General features: G+C 37.1%; 1 protein-coding gene across 1 annotated transcript; it reads left to right on the top strand.

Annotated features, from left to right (window-relative positions):
- The first annotated feature begins 13,411 nt into the window (after positions 1 to 13,411).
- On the top strand, positions 13,412 to 17,915 carry LOC110789927 (uncharacterized). Its single transcript, XM_021994648.2, has 2 exons — positions 13,412 to 13,735; positions 17,539 to 17,915. Exons 1-2 carry the CDS (start codon positions 13,546 to 13,548, stop codon positions 17,637 to 17,639), a joined length of 291 nt encoding a protein of 96 aa, XP_021850340.1. The 5' UTR covers positions 13,412 to 13,545; the 3' UTR covers positions 17,640 to 17,915.

Genomic DNA, 17,915 nt, shown 5'->3' with positions numbered 1-17,915 from the left:
ATCAGAGCAATTGGTAAGCATTTTAGATACTCTATTCCAAAGAAGAAGAAGTTCTATGAAATTGCTCAACAAACTTATCACTTGAATGTTAAGAAAAGAATTAGAGGTGATTGTTGTGTTAGGTGGAACTCAACTTACTTGATGCTTGAGCGTGCTCTTTATTTTAGGCCGGCCATTGATCATGTAGTGGAAAAGTATATTGAAATAAATATGTATCTTCTTGATGACGATGAGTGGAAAAAGGTGTCGGTGATTCATGAGTGATTGAAGGACTTTTATGATGTCACAAATGATTTCTCATCTTATAATACTCCAACTGAAAATATTTATTTTAAGGGTGTTTGGGATATTCAATGCATGTTACTTGAAGCTGCAAGTGGGCCACATTCATTTTTAGATGATACGGTAAGAGAAATGCAAAAAGAGTTTGACAAGTATTGGTCTGAATATCATTTGTTGTTGTCTTGTGCTTGTGTTTTGGACCCGAGGTATAAGCATAAGTTTGTTGAGTATTGTTACACTACACTTTATGGAGAAGTACATGCTAAAAGGAAAGTGAAGGAACCTCTTTGTGCAATTTGCTTAAGGAGTATAGGGATGCAGATGGAGGGGGTCTTGGTAATAGTGATGAGGTTAAAGAAGTAACATCAATTCAAGCTACACTTTCTAAGGGTAGCGATAAGATGGCAAACTATGGCACTTGGGTGACTAGTCAACAACAAAATGTCTCAGATAAAACACAACTTGATCTTTACTTGGAAGAAAAAAAATGTTGATCACAATTCTAAAATTGATGTGTTGGTGTGGTGGAAAAGTAATGATGCACCTCGACATCCACAACTTACGACATTGGCTCGTGATATTTTAGCTATTCCTATATCTTCCGTTCCATCTGAGTCCGCTTTTAGTATGGGTAAGAAGTTGATTAATCCTTGGAGGGCTTCTCTTACATCAATGAGAATTGAATCTCTTGCTTGTTATGAGGATTGGCTTCGTGCTAAAGGTTTCTCTTTAGGTGAGCTCATAGCCTTATATCTCATTTTCACTTCATTCACACATATACTTATATTTTTAGTTAATTTAACATTCTATTTTATTGTGTAAAAGGTCGATAAACCGTATTTTCGTCGCCACAAGATGAAGATGACTTTAAGGATGAAGATGAAGGAAATAATGCCCTTGGTCCAAGTATGCATTCCATGTTAAGTCTAATAAATGCGGTTCAGTATTAATTAACAAGTTAATAATTCAGTGAGATCAAGTGAGCTGAATGCCTAGCTAGAGGCCGCTTCAGTTCAAGTGGAATTAATGATATTAATCCACAGCTTACTCTTGACTGAACCCGTAGGGTCACACAAATAGTACGTAAACGGATCAAGTATTTAATGGCATTAAATACTCCATCTATGAATATTCGGAACCGACGGATCTTGGTTTCAGTGGGAGCTAAGATCGTCACAGGCAAGAAATGAATACTCCGGAAACGATGATATTGCCGGAAACGGAAATATGGATCGTATCGGAAATATGAATATTATCCAAGTCGTAGATGTTGCCGGAAACGGAAACATGGTACGTATCGGAAAATATTATTGGAAATGGAAATATTACCAGAATCGGAAATATTGCCGGAAACGGAAATATTGTCAGAATCGGAAATATTGCCGGAATCGGAAATTAATTCCGGAAACGGAAATATTAAATATTGTTCGTATCGGAAATAGATTCCGGAAATGGAAATTTAATCGGAAGCGTATCGTACGAATTAGCATCGGACGAGGCTTGCCGGACGAAGGCCCAGCACGAAGCCGGGGCCATCGCCCAGCAAGCATGCGCGCCACAAGCCCAGCCAAGGCAGCGCCCAGGCCTACCGCAAGGCAGGCCCAGCGCGCGCCAAGGGCCACGGCTGCGTGGGCCGTGCTGCGCGGGCTGCTGCTCGCACGCGCATGGGCAGCCCTTGTGGCTGCCGTGTGTGTGTGAGTTTGTGCTCATGCGTGATTCCTGAATCTACAAGAGTCAGTGTATGATTAAGTTTCTATTCCTAATTGGATAAATTAATTAAATAGAATTCATGTAGGATTCTAATTTCGATTAATTCGTATCCTACTAGGATTACGATTCCTTTTCCATAACTCTATAAATAAAGGCCTAGGGGTCATAATTTATACACAAGTTTCAAAGTATTCAAAAGTGAGTTTTTTGAGAGAAAATTAAAACACACATCTTGCTCAAAAGTGCCGAAATTTTCTAGTACCTTAAGGGCGATTCTAGTTGGTCAATCTTAAGGCGGATCCGGACGTGCTGTGGACTATCTACGGAGGGACGACACTTGGAGTCCTAAAAGACTTGTTCTTGTTCGGTTCGGGCGCAGCTAGGGAGGGCACGCAACAAAGAGTATGCATCTAAATTATGCTATATGATTATGTGTAAATAATATGTTGTCCTGGGTTAATGGTTGTTTCCGCATGATTTATGTAATGTCATATGTATCATAACCTAACAGTGGTATCCAAGCCCCTTATTATTTTCATAATCTAAATTGCATGAACATGGTTAAATATTACAAATTTGCAAGAATTAAAAGGGGTGATTAATTTTCGTAATTGTTAATTAATTGCAAATTGCGTTTATTTAATTATATGTACGCAGTTTTTCGGCAGTTTCTTCATTACTCATCCGAATTGAGTGATTTTTGTGTCAATTCCGCATGTAAAAGGCATTCTAAAATTTTGACAAAAATAGTTTTTTTCTGCCGAACCCAGAATTCTCAAATTCGAAGCCTAACTATGACTTTTCGAAGGTTTTAGTTTTTGGAATGCAAAATTTCGTAAATTTAAGATGTTAAATTAAATATTTGCGATTCCTGTTGATAAATCTTGAATTTTTGATTGACCTACTGCATATGTTTAACAAGTTTGAATGCCTAGTCTTGTTAATTATGCAATCTAATTTGTAATTATGATTAATTTGTTGAAAATTAGAATAATTTAGAATTAATTTGATTTTCATAATTAATTGTAATTTAATTAGAAACCTATGATTAAAAACCACCATAAAAATTGTAAATTTACGATAAATTTTAAATTTTTATGACCTAGACTTGAATCCATATCAATCGGAAATCAATTGGATAATACATTTTCGATTTTTTCGCCCTAAAATTATGAAATTAATAATATTTATTAATTTGTCATTAATTTTAAATATAAATTTTAAATTTTTATGCGATTCGTTCAAATAACTTGCACGCACGAAGCAATGGACGCTTCGTGTTACCCTTAAGGGGTGTTGTATAATGCGGGCATGCGACGACGAGCAAGGGAGCTCGTCGCCCGTGCGGCACGAATGCAATGAGCAAGGGCGTAGTGCACGAGCACAAGGCAGCAGCCCTGCCTTGTGTCGTGTGCCACGAGCAATGAACGAATGGGCGTGGGCGAAGGGCGAGCCAAGGCAGTCGCGTGTGGGCAGCAAGCGAGCTGCGCCACAACGCGCGCTGCCTCGCACAAGTGCGCGCAGCCTCGCGCGCAGCGAGCGCAAGCTCGCGTGCCACGAGCGCCGCGCCCAGCACTGCTCGCGCGCGCAGCGCGCGATGTCGCTCGCCCAGCGAGCGATGTCGCGCCCCAGCGAGCGATGGCTCGCTCGCGCAGCGCGCGATGTCGCCCGCCCAGCGAGCGATGTCGCGCCCCAGCGAGCGATGGCTCGCGCGCACAGCGAGCGAGCCAGCGCGCCCAGCGAGCGATCTCGCGCGCGCGCACTGCGAGCGATAGCTCGCGTGCGATGGGGCGCTGTGCGGAGGCTTGCGATAGGACAGCAGCAGCTATGCGACGAGCGCATGGGCTGCGCGCACATGGCCAGCAATGGCTGTGTGCGTGCGGCCCATGGGCGTGCAACGCATAGGGTGTTTGCGTTACGATTAGATCGTTTTGAATGTTTAATTTGAAAATTTCAGTTCACGTAATTTTAATTAATTTTAAAATTAATAATTTGAATTAATTTTTGGATTTTAATTTTGAATATTATAATTATAATAAATGGAATTTATTCTAATTATTTTACTAAAATTAAAATCATGAATTAATTTAAATGCGACTGAAATTAAATTAAATTTTTGGATTCAATTATAAATTTATATGAGCTTTAAATTTTAATTAAATTTGTATGTTTCCGGTTGGACTAGAAATACATTTTTATGTTTAAAATTGGTAAAGCATATGAATTTATTGGTTTAAGTGGGAGCGCTTTTTAGTCATAAACTCTTGATTAGGTCTACAAATCCTTAAGGTTAAAACAACTTGATTAGAATTAATAAGGACTGAATAATTGGTAGATTATTGGTGCCCTTGATTAATTGCTGCAAATGTTTACGTGATGCATAATGTGTTTTACTAACCAGCTATGTGGGCCATTCATGATAATGAATGGGTGAATGGTATATATTGTATATGTACTGTTTTGCAGGTTATGAAGTGACTAGTATGGCCCAAATAGGATAGAAAATATGGTCTGCGTACCATTAATTTGAATGTAATTGGTCTAAAGCACCAAAGTTATTTTTCAATTCAAATATGGTCTGCGTACCATCAAATAGTTGTAATTAGTTATAGCTTATCCTATTTGAAGAAAATGGTACCTCCCACGGAGATTTTCAAGACGGACTTTGAAGTCAAAGCTTCAAGATGAAGTCGGGCCATACTAGATCACAAATATCTTATGCATGTTTTAAGTTATTTATTGTTTTAAATATGTCTTAAAATGCATGAGATCAAAAGCTTGATTATGTTGCATGATTAAGGATTTTAGTTCACTTAAAATCTAACCAACATAGTTAGAGCCTTAAGTTCCAAACTTAAAAATTGAGTTAAAAGGTGCCATGCCAAAATATACACTTGCTTGGATATCCTTTACATCAATCTAGTAATAGTTTTCGCTCAGCGAGGTGTTACTTATTGGTCCTAAAGGGGCAAGGTACACAAATAATTGTGAGTACATGTTAGTTTTGGTGAAACTCAACGATATAAGTAAGGAGTCCTTTTATGTCGTGGCAAATTCGATAGGTTTACCTAATAAGTTCTTAGACGTACCTATCAACCAAGAGTAGTTTCTAGACTATTAGCAAAAGGCTTTTGCTTACCTAAGATGTTCTAGGATTAAGTCGACAAACTGTGCTTAGTTCTTCAATGATTTTAGGGTCTTGGAATCATTTTATTCACACCTGCCGGAACAATAAAATCGAATAAAATGCTAATAACTTGTTTGAATTGCATGGTTGCTTTAATTTCAAGTTATTATTCATGATAAATGTTTAGACTTTGCATGCTTCAATGTATGTTTTAATTATTGTTTATAATTAAATATCTTGCACTGCAATAAATCCTTTTAGAAAGGTAACAGTAAATTTCCTCGATTGGTAGTGAATCCAAGAACGATTCACGGAAAAGAGAGAAAGTGAGCAATTTAAAATGTACGTTTCTTATATCGACTTTTATGGTTGTTTTCGAATATCAAAATCGAATGGCAAACCAATTGGTGCTTGTGAATTCAAAATACACTGTAGTTTTGAGATCATAAAGCATTGAGTCTAATACGCTCAGCTTTACCAATGGTTAACAACCTAATATCTTTGTCCATTTAATTCTCGAATGAGTCTAGTCCCTAGACATTCGAATAGATCGATACTTAGAGAACTTTAGAAGCTTCTGGTAAGATCATCTAGTTGAAACAAAATATTCAACATAAATTAAAATGGTAAAGAACCTTGTTGGTGACATTGGACATGTCTAACAAAGTATAAAAGTCAACACTAAAGAATTCAATTCTTAAGACTATAAGAAAGGGTACAAGAAATAGGAAAACGAGGAACAAATGAAAGGAATTTACGATTCCGTTTCTACCTAAAAGTTAATGTTTAAAGAGAAGTGACCTAGCAATCAAACTTCCTTGGTATCATATACCGCTTGAGGTTCCTACTTCGGTAATAACTCAAACAATGGAAGCTAGGATACACTAATGACCTACAAGTGGGAAATGAAGCATGGCAATGCTACATTAGTTGTAGGGTCATCTAGTTTGTTTTAAAGTCCTTTCAAAGGCTGGAACTAAATGGCTATTTTATTCCATAATCAGCATACCCAAATTTCTGCTTCAAACACAGAAAGACTCACATTCAGAAGAACAAAAACAATGCTTGTTTGTTTGTTTATTTGAATGAAATGGTCATTTACGGGATGAGTCAATATGCTTGATTAAAACAAACAACTCTTTAAAGAACTTTACTAGGTTCAAATCAACCCCTTGATTTGAGTTCCACTAATCTTTGGCATTGTTGCTTAGACCATATCAACAAGTTAACATTCAAAAACTCTATTTTAATGGACTTTTGAAAGTTGGTTGATTTCTAGATCAACTTAAGACAAGCTAGTCTTACTTGTTGAAAGTAACAAAAGATGTGAACTATTGTTAGAACGCCTAGACAATAGAGTTCAAAGCTAAAGAAATATTTTATGACTTTATTATTTCGCATGGATTTGAGTGAATGTAGGTTTATTTACTCAAATGTGATATAAGTTGAATCTGTTTGGCTAGTTCAAAGATTCAGAAGTATAAAATCCACTTGGCAAGAAATCATAAAGATCTAGGTAAGATCATGTTGATGATTACTTGAGACCAAATATGATCATCAATGATTGTGTGTTGTAATTTCACAATCTAGGTCCATAAGATATGGCATATCGTAGTTGGAATAATCGAAGTCAATTAGTACTTGATTCGATCAATGATGAATCATAAAGACTTTTCCTATAATTTCTAAAACAAAATGCTCAACTACCACCAAACTAAACCAAATTCGTCAAAGCTATTTAAAAGTAATTTCAGGATATCTTTTCAATTATATATATCTAAAGAGTTGCTAAACTCAGTGGGAGCTTAGTGTTTGTTATTCAACAAACTAAGGCCCAAGTCTAGATATATGTTTCATTGTGATTTATTCAAATGAGACACAAGGGTATTGTTTCTACCACGAATTTTTGAGAACATAATGTTTGTTTGCTCGAAATAATGTCCTTTTGGAGATTCGTTTCCAAAATGACAAGTGGGAGAAAATAGACCTCGAAAGTCTTCGAGGCGAACAACAAACATAAACGGACATTCCGGAGGCTTTTCGAAGTGCTTCAGAAAAACCGAACTTATTCTTTAAGGACTTTAGAAGTGGCTTTAAAGAATAGACATCTCTTAGAAGACTTTACAAATGCTTCAAGGAGAACAGAATATTCAAAGGACTTTTAAGTGGCTATTGATATTCTATTGTTTGATGTTCTATACCCAAGTAGGCATAGAATTCAAGTCACTGGAACTATGAGATTCTTCTATTAGATAGTGAAGAAACATGGAGTTCAGGTCACTGAAACTATGCAATTCTTCTATTAGATAGTAAAGAAACCTACAACTTGCAGTCAAACTAAAAGAAGTGACTTGTAAGAAAGCTATGACGAAACCCAGATTCCCTAAAATGGTTAGAGGCCATATATAGACTATATGTTTAATTGGTTAAAGGCCATAAAACATACTCAATGTTTTGATGACAAAATTGAAATTTTGTTGATTTGCAAGAATAGTTTCACACCTATTGGTTGCAAGTTTGTTTTAAGGATAAAAACCATCAAACATGGAATTGTGTTCACACACAAAGCTAGATTAGTTGCTAAAAGTTACAAGCAAATTCACGATGTGGATTGTGTTGAAACCTCATGCAAAATCGTAATGCTTCAAGTCTATAATTCAAGCAATGATTGCATATTGGTAAATATGGCAATTGGATGACAAAAGTATTCCTCAATCAAATGTTGGAATAAACTATGTACATGGCATGTCATAGGATTTGTGGATCCAAATAAATGCTTGAAAAGGAAAGCTAGCTTATAAAATCTAAGTACAGATTTAAGCAAGCAATTGGGAATTGGAACTGTATTTTAAGTGAAGCTAATAAGTATTTTAGTTTCATAAAATATACATGATTCTTATAGTTGTATAAGAGGTTTAGTGGGAGTACATAAAAACTTATTTGGTCCTATGTGTATCACACACATATCTCTCTATTGTGAAATAACATTCAAATGCTAATGACTTAGATTTGAAATAATTCATCAATGATGGACCATGGCGAAACTTAGTACATACTGGGTATTAAGATCTATTTACAGAAATCTTATGATATTGTTTTGGATTAAGTAATGGCATTTACTAAATCAAACACGAAAGTCTCCATTGGAGATATTCGACCCATATGAATAAATCTAAGTAAAGGATGTTTGAACTATGTATAAGAATTTACTAAGTTAAACATCAAAGAGTCTAAATGAGATTCTTAACCTATATTATATGTCAAAGAATTTAGCTGGATTCAGTATCTGCTGAAATTGAATAAGCTAAAGTTACATGAATAGAATTCAATTGGGAATTATTCTGCAAAAGAATTTATCATGTATGATATAATATGAGGATCGCCAAAAACGTATCGTATGACTTTAGCCATGACGAACATATACCAATCTCTATTGATCTAAGTGAAGATCAACTAGATTGAGATCAAGAATACTTATGGTACTTGAAAAGGTACATAGGAATAGTTCTTGATTCAAGGAAATAAAGATATGCTAAATATTGATGCTACACGCAGAAACACTGGCAAAGGATCAAGCAAGACCCCTTTGGAGTTAACCATTGATAAGGACGAGCTATAGAGCATCGTGTTTTGAAATGGCAACATGGATTGGAGACCATGAGTTGTTGCGTGGGAAATTAAAATAATAATTTCTATGTTCTAAGATATAGTTGGAGAGTCTTCCACATATCTATGAACTGCTTGGATAGGTAAATCCAAACAAAGCATCACTAGCAACCTATACAGTTGAAGTAAAAGTGATTATTGCCTAAGAAGCAATAAAACAGGGTTGTTTAAAGTTCTTCACTGAACTTGGGTAGATCACCTATCTGCTGGCTTGATGATTCTTCATTGAAAAATGCGTAGAACCACTCTTGAAGCAAGAAAAACGTCTACTAACTTGATGGTTCTTCATTGCAAAATGAGTAAAACCACCATCGAAGTAAGAAAGACTAGATCACATAATAAACAAACTCGAAAAGATCTTATCATCATATCTCGAAGAACATTCGATGAAAAGGATATTAAGATTGGCAAAGCATGATAACTAAACCTATGCAACAAGTGAGAAGCAACACTCACATTGTAGCACTGGAAATCAAGCATAGCTTTGAATTCCATGAACTGTTTTAGAAGATGGGTTTGAGGCCCATGCTTGTAAAACATTGGGGTTGAACATTTATCATATATGAAATGTATTTTCATATTCCATTTAATCTTGGTTTAGTATTAAATGATGAGTCCCTTCAATTTGACGATATATTCAAGATAGACTGTCAGGACCAGTCCTGTGACTAAGAAATGTCTATCAAGTGAACTTGAATGTCAAAGATTGAAAATGGTCCCTAATCGGAGTTTTCTATAAAATTGGACGCATAGAAAACGTTAGACGATTAGAATGCAAGATGACTAGTAGTTCTGTTTCTTGAACTATGTGGACATGGCAATGTCATAATCATTTGCATAGATACTTACTTTGGGAAGACTAGTATCGGACAAGACCTATGAAACTTTACTGTAAGAGATGAAAATCTGTCATGAGTAAATTTCATTAAATTATTAGACACTAAATCCTCAATACCTGAGTGATTTGAGATTACTTGTTTGAGAACTGGTTGCTTTGACGTTGACCAACCGTCGCACCGTAAAAGGAGGCTATAAAGGCAACGCTCAGGTAATCACCTATCAAACGAAGTCTAATCTCAAGATCGCAAGATTGGGATTGTCCTCCCATAAATCGGGATGAGATGCTTAAAAGTTGTACAAGGCCACTCGGAGAGCTAGAAACTGTGAAATGCATGGCCGTGCTCGGATGAATCATAGGCTATGATTATCTGTTTATTTGATCAGTTGAACTCTGAAACCGAGGAACACCTCTGGACATAATAAGGATGACAACTCTTACCTTATGTTCAAGAGCAAGCATCGAGCGACAAAGGAATTAGGAAATGCACACTTGTCCCTAAGGACAAGTGGGAGACTGAAGGAAATAATGCCCTTGGTCCAAGTATGCATTCCATGTTAAGTCTAATAAATGCGGTTCAGTATTAATTAACAAGTTAATAATTCAGTGAGATCAAGTGAGCTGAATGCCTAGCTAGAGGCCGCTTCAGTTCAAGTGGAATTAATGATATTAATCCACAGCTTACTCTTGACTGAACCCGTAGGGTCACACAAATAGTACGTAAACGGATCAAGTATTTAATGGCATTAAATACTCCATCTATGAATATTCGGAACCGACGGATCTTGGTTTCAGTGGGAGCTAAGATCGTCACAGGCAAGAAATGAATACTCCGGAAACGATGATATTGCCGGAAACGGAAATATGGATCGTATCGGAAATATGAATATTATCCAAGTCGTAGATGTTGCCGGAAACGGAAACATGGTACGTATCGGAAAATATTATTGGAAATGGAAATATTACCAGAATCGGAAATATTGCCGGAAACGGAAATATTGTCAGAATCGGAAATATTGCCGGAATCGGAAATTAATTCCGGAAACGGAAATATTAAATATTGTTCGTATCGGAAATAGATTCCGGAAATGGAAATTTAATCGGAAGCGTATCGTACGAATTAGCATCGGACGAGGCTTGCCGGACGAAGGCCCAGCACGAAGCCGGGGCCATCGCCCAGCAAGCATGCGCGCCACAAGCCCAGCCAAGGCAGCGCCCAGGCCTACCGCAAGGCAGGCCCAGCGCGCGCCAAGGGCCACGGCTGCGTGGGCCGTGCTGCGCGGGCTGCTGCTCGCACGCGCATGGGCAGCCCTTGTGGCTGCCGTGTGTGTGTGAGTTTGTGCTCATGCGTGATTCCTGAATCTACAAGAGTCAGTGTATGATTAAGTTTCTATTCCTAATTGGATAAATTAATTAAATAGAATTCATGTAGGATTCTAATTTCGATTAATTCGTATCCTACTAGGATTACGATTCCTTTTCCATAACTCTATAAATAAAGGCCTAGGGGTCATAATTTATACACAAGTTTCAAAGTATTCAAAAGTGAGTTTTTTGAGAGAAAATTAAAACACACATCTTGCTCAAAAGTGCCGAAATTTTCTAGTACCTTAAGGGCGATTCTAGTTGGTCAATCTTAAGGCGGATCCGGACGTGCTGTGGACTATCTACGGAGGGACGACACTTGGAGTCCTAAAAGACTTGTTCTTGTTCGGTTCGGGCGCAGCTAGGGAGGGCACGCAACAAAGAGTATGCATCTAAATTATGCTATATGATTATGTGTAAATAATATGTTGTCCTGGGTTAATGGTTGTTTCCGCATGATTTATGTAATGTCATATGTATCATAACCTAACAGAAGAAGGCTCTAATGATGAAGATTGCCAAATAGTTGGTTAATGATGTTGTGTATTTCTAATTTGTATTTTTGTATCTCCTCAATGGACTTGAACTTTGCCAAAGACTTGTATTGGTTTGTTTACTTGTTTTGTACTTTGTGTTCCTCCATTTCCGGCTTAATTGGGAGATGACGAGATGTAACAACACCACTTTCTAAGTTTCTATTTCTTGTTTGTTTATGACTTTATGGTTCTCTGAATTCAAATTTAAGTATGTTGGAGTATAAAGCTACTTTATTGTTTTATAATGATTCAAGGGAATGACATAATTAGTATGCACGGGAAAAAAAAATTGAACTATATTAAAAACTAGTAGGCTCGAACAACCCGCACAGCCCAACTAAGATGGGCTTTGGGCAGACTGTTTTGGCCCAACCAGGCCCGACCCGCTGAAATGGGATTGAAAAACTGTTGCGGCCAGAACCGAACCCGGCCCGACCCGCTGTTTGATCAGGTCTACCTAAAAGGAATGGTAGTTGACACGTAAATTGAGTAAAGTCGTTCCCTTTTACTTAATTAACGATGTCAAGTAATTCTATGTGGTTGCGTTTGGAGCACGGAATTCATTTCAAATCATGGAATTCAATTTTTGGAATTGAAATGTTAGAATTCAATTCCTAATTTTGTGTTTGGGAAACATGAAAATATCAATTCCAGGATTTCAAATGTTAACATGTTGTTTGGAAATTAAAGGAATTTCAATTGAAATCTAGAAGTTAGTTCTAAATCTCTGCTCACTATTTATTTCATAAAACTAGAACATCCAAAACATTACCTCTTATGTTTTTATTAATTATCCTACCATGATAATCAAAGAAAATAAATTTGTTTGTGCGTATTCTTGCCCAACTTATTTTATTTTCTTTATTTTCTATCTTTCTCACTTTTCAATAATTTAATCACTCTCATCCAAATCAGATCCACATGATTTGAATTAAAATCAAAATTTTTGTTAATCAACAACAATTAAACAAACCAGTTCATGAAATTATTTTATTAATCAACAAGGATAATCAAAATCATATTGTTAACAAGATTCAAATTTGGGGAAAACCAAACCCTAGCTCTTCTAATGATTTTATTACTTGCGATTTCTTACGGTTTCACGTGAATCTTGAGGTGGACATAAGTATCAAGCCGGATATCTTGAAACAGTAGTCGTTGGCGGCGGCGACGGTGCGGCGGCGACGGAGTTGTTAAGCAGCAAAGAAATTGCAAGAGAAGGGAGATAAAAAAAATCAAGGTACGTGTGAAGAAAGAGAGAGAACTAAGGAGGGAGATGAAAGAGAATTTAAGGATGGTGAGAGGTTGTTGGATGGTTAGCAATGGTGTCGAGGAGAGAGAAAGAGCATAGGTGAAAACTGAAAAGATGAACCAGTGTGAAGTTGAGGAGAGAGAAAGGGGAGAGAAATATGGAATTTCAAATGACATGTGTTCAGTTGTAATTTCAAATGATTTATTTTGTTCTTATTTTTGGAAAGCTTGGATTTGGGCCAAATACAAATTCAAATTCTTGGATTAGCCAAACAAGTTATTTGGCCCAATTCCAGAATTTCAAATGAAATTCAAGATACCAAACAGGCCATAAAGGTAATTAGGTATATTTGATTTGTTCGGAAAATTTTCAAATTACTACCTAGGTTTTTAGTGACTTTGCAAACTACTACCTACCTTAAGTTGCCAATTACTAACTAACTAAGTGTTTAGTTATTGTTGTCAATGACTACGTACTACCTTAGCCCATATTCCGACGAATTAATTCTATCATAATCGACCGTTAATCATATTTTAATTATTTTAACTAAGTATTAAAAATTTCCCAACAAAATTTCGTACCACGCCCCTTGCTTTTATTTACAGACATGCCATTAGATTGGAAAACTTCCCGAACGACACTAACTCGGAGTTTCTCCAATTTCTTTTCCATTTTGGTGTGGTGGCATTGATTAACGACGCTAGTTTAAATTAAACCGGTTGATGAACCCTAACATTGGAGAGGAGAGCTAGTTGGGAACTCAGAGAAAATGGCAAGCGAAGGCAAACCGAACCCAAGCAGTGGAATCGGAATTGGAAATGGCAATGGAGCTGGAAATGGTGGAGGATTCAGAGGCAAAGTAAACCATTTCCTATACAGCGGAGACAAAAAGCACGTCTTCGCGGGTTTGACCATTATCACTGCTATCTTCGCCGTCCCCTGGTACTACATGAGCCGAGGTACACTCTTTCTCTCTCCTCCTTTCATTTTCTCTTGATGGTTCATTGATGCCGTTCTTTGTATTGGGTTTTTATGAAATGAGTTTTTCTTGCTTTTTTTAATACAGGGGTCTGCGATTGTTTCATGGACAATCTTGAATTAGGAGTACTAGGTTTTAATTATATTTTTGTGGGAATATTGTTATGATTTTTACGTTTCTATGAGTTATTATTGGAACCCTTGAGAAAATTGAAATGGAGTTCCTTTTGCTTTATTGTAATGTAGAGGTAGGGACTTGAAAGATTGTCAAACGTTGGAGTAATTGGACTATGAGAGATTTTGGGATTGATGAGGCTCTAGTAACCCGGTCGGTGTCGATGAGGGCCTTTCTCAACAAAAGTTAAGTGTATTTCACAATGACAATTTAGCATCAATAGTCTCTTTGTTAGGCTATGTACGTCTAACCTTCATTCCATAAGCAGTGCTTAGTCTGAGATTGTTAGGAGGTGTTTGGTAAATGTAAATGACTTGATGGTACTGTTGAATGCTGATGGAATTTGGACGAATGAGCTTGCTCTAACTAGGGTTTACTTTAGCTAGTTTAGCATTTGGGCATGGCTTGGTTATTGGAACTGTTCTTGGTTTCACAAACTTTTAACCAAGATATCGGCCCGATTTAGTTGGCTTTGTCATTTTGGCTCACATTCTGGTTTGGTACTATCTATTATTTGCACTAGCCCAGTGATAAAATTGTGCTAATTTTTATTTATCAGTTTAGAGTTCTTCACAGACGACTGGCACATTAGCCAAAAATAATTATATGAGCTATCTGTACATTGGTCCCTTTGTCCTTTGCTTAGAGAATCACAATTGATCTGATAGGGAAGAAAGAATAACAGAGGTTGTCCTGTTTTGTTCCATTGTTAAATCAAACCCTACATATGTGGATGTGTTAACTGTGATTGCCACAAAGGTCTGCACCCATCATTAGAAGCAACCATAGATAGCCTCAAGTGTACCATCTTATCATATGAAATGAATCACACGAAAGAGGTTGAGAAGTTTGGTTTGAAATCTTAAGTGTTGTTGCTTGTTGATTCAGTTAAGGTACTTTGTTACCAGTTGTTATCCTTTGAGAGTGGATCCCTGAGAATTGTGGTCTCTGTTATTTCGAAGCATTACTGATTAACACATCACATTAGTTGATTAACTTTCTTCACAATCGTGGAAAGGACCGTCTGTCTTTGTTTTAATCATATACTACGTATATGAATCTCGTAGAAGTGATGCTTATATAGTTTCACGAATTTATGTCATTTTTCTCCGCTCATTTTGATATAGTTCTTGCTTGACTATTTGTTTATTACATCCTTCTGAGTTTTTGAGGTAGTGCTCTCTCGGCTTTTCCTTTCTGTGCATAGCGTCATTCTTTTTCTAGGGTCTCGTTTCTTTTTTGGTTCCTCAAATGGTGAAAGGATTCCGGAATCTGTTTTCTTAGCACATTTGATATTTTGGCTTGTGCCGTTGTGGAAAATGAATGAAGTCAGGCTTCCGATCCTGATAGCTATTGTAGTTGTGTTCTTGAGTTATCAAAGAGTCTTCTTTCTAAATATTGTGTAATATGTTGTACAAATATTTTTCTGACTTGTGAGAGGCTTAGTGATGAGACTTGAGTTTCTAATAATTTGTGCAAGCTAAAATTTAAGTCTTCGCCATGGTTTTGCCTTGACATCCAAGAAATGGCTGCTAGGCTATTTCTATAGGAAATCATGTAAATGAAGTAAAGAACAAAAGATAAAGGATAATCTGATGAGTAAATTTTACAATTGTGGTTTACACTTCAGGTGTTAATTTAATAATTTACTGTAATATGATTATTATGTCAATTAGATAGAAAGAATAAACGATCCGTAAGTTGCAACTGAGTGCATATCTATGCGCTAATGATTTCCTCACGCGTTAGAATCTTCTGCTTTAGGTACAAGTAGAGTACCCTGTGGTGCATGTGGAGCCATAACATGGCTTTTCAGTTATAAGTACAGACTTAAACATCTTGGTCTTTATTGATGTAATGAGATATTTTGGGTGTGTTTGGTTGTATTTTTAAAGAATGGGAAAAGGAACCCTTCCCTTATTTGTTGTGGGGGTGTTTGGTTTATTTTTTTCCCCCACTCTACCCATTTCTCCGAAATCGGATCAATCCACTATTCTGATTCCCTACCTCCCCAGTAGGATTCAAATCCCCATCCTCCTTTACTCCAATTCTGCAACCATCCATCCATTCTTCCACCAAGGCCACCATCATCACTGCAACGGCCTAGCCTCACTCCCACCTGAAACCACCTCATCAACCAACATTCCGCCCACCTTCTCGGTTCTCCCCTAACCCACCCATGTCCAAGCCCTAAATCCTCTTCCCCTGTTAATCTGCTATACAGTAACATAAGAACACAACTACACCGTTATCTCCTTCCTCTTCAGTCTTCACCTGTAAACCTCCATCGCCGCAACTAGAACATCTGCAAAATCAAGGCCCACAACTGTAAAGGGGAAAAAAGGGGTATTCCGTAAAGGTCACACTTGTTCAAAACTGGCCTCTGTATTTCACTAATGTCAGCTTAGACCTTGGGGCATTGATGTCCAGAATGTTAAGTTGGCGGTTCAATTTGGACCACTAGAGGTTGAGTTCGAGGCCTGGTGTACGATGAAACTGGTTCAACAAAAATAAAATAAAAAATTTGTTGGTTGTTGCAGCTACCAAAGAAGTTGATGGTATGTTGGCAGTTGCAATGTAGGTAATGATGGCTGGGGAAGGTAACTTGCTGACGACGGTGGAAGATGGCTACTATTTGGCGACAGCAGTAGGTAGGAGGGCAGCATAGTAGTGAAGATGGTCCTGAGGTGTGGTGGAAGTTGGAGAGAGGATGATTGAGGGGGGTTGCAAAGGTGGTACATTAGGAAATTGAAAATGGGTGATGGGAGGGTTTTGATTCTTTTCCTTTCTTTTCTCTTTGTTGATTCCATTCCCCACTTCAACTAGATGGCCACATAGTATTCGGTCATTGATCAGCATATCAGGATATCAGCCCATTCTTTAGTTGACTTGGACATCCTATTTATATTGTCATTTGATATTTATTACCTACTTATCATTATAGTTTTAAATATTTTAAAGACTCTGGTCATTTGTTGGGTTTTACTTTTGATGTTGATTTTAAAAGAGTGACTTATATTATAGATACCATATTTCTGCATGGATCCATTTAGAATATTCAACTAGTCGAAAGTGCATTAAACTGTAATATTCAACTGGCAACTTTTTTCTACAATATGCGAGTCTACAAAGGAGATTCAATCTATGGGCACTTAGTGTGATGGACCGGTGGTAGGTAAATTCATGTGTGTGGAGTTATTCCCTCATAATTTTGAAACTTGTTGACAATCATTCTGAGCTAGATTTGCCTTTTTGAGCTTGGAATATCTGCAAATAATTCAGCCAGACAAGTCTGGAATAAGTTATGCTGCAATAGTTTTATACTTCGTATATTACATCGGAGTGGCAGCCTTCTCTTGCGCGTTTTGATATCTCCACCTGCACTCTGATTATCTATGTGGTATTGTTAGAACATGTTTTTCTACTTTTTATTTGTATGACTTCTGCCACTAACTTCTCCAGTTTCGAAATTGCTTTGTCAATGAGCTTGCCAGAAGGCCCAGAACAGTGACCTTCCTAATACTGTCTACGAATGATTGATACTGGATTGTTTATGTTTATCTTCATCTTAAGTCATCACTGTCTGAAATTCTCTCTCCTCTTTTGAAGGATCTAAGCACCAATCTCACCAAGATTATCTGGAAAAAGCTGAAAAAGCTGACAAAGCGAGGAGCGCACGACTCTCTTCATCTTCATCTTCATCTAAATAGCACTCATCTTCCATTACACCTGATAAGAGATTCTCTTCGAAGGATAGCGTGCGAGCTATAGGCTTAGATGGATCGGTTGTTTACCGCATGAGTCAGTGTCTGTTTTTTTTTTTTTTTTAATAACTTGGTGCTGGATTGGATTCACAGGAACAGTGAATAGGAGAATACATTTTTTTCTTTCATCAAAAAAGAGAAAGCAAGAAACCAATCTAACTCAACTTTTTGTACTGCTCATAAACGCTTAATGATTATAAAGAAGTTTGAAGGACTCGACCA

This window comes from Spinacia oleracea, chromosome 2 (genome assembly GCF_020520425.1).
Source record: "Spinacia oleracea cultivar Varoflay chromosome 2, BTI_SOV_V1, whole genome shotgun sequence".
Classification (NCBI taxonomy): Eukaryota; Viridiplantae; Streptophyta; class Magnoliopsida; order Caryophyllales; family Amaranthaceae; genus Spinacia; species Spinacia oleracea.
Note: the sequence above shows the minus strand (reverse complement) of the source record. Positions and strands in the feature narration are given on the sequence as shown.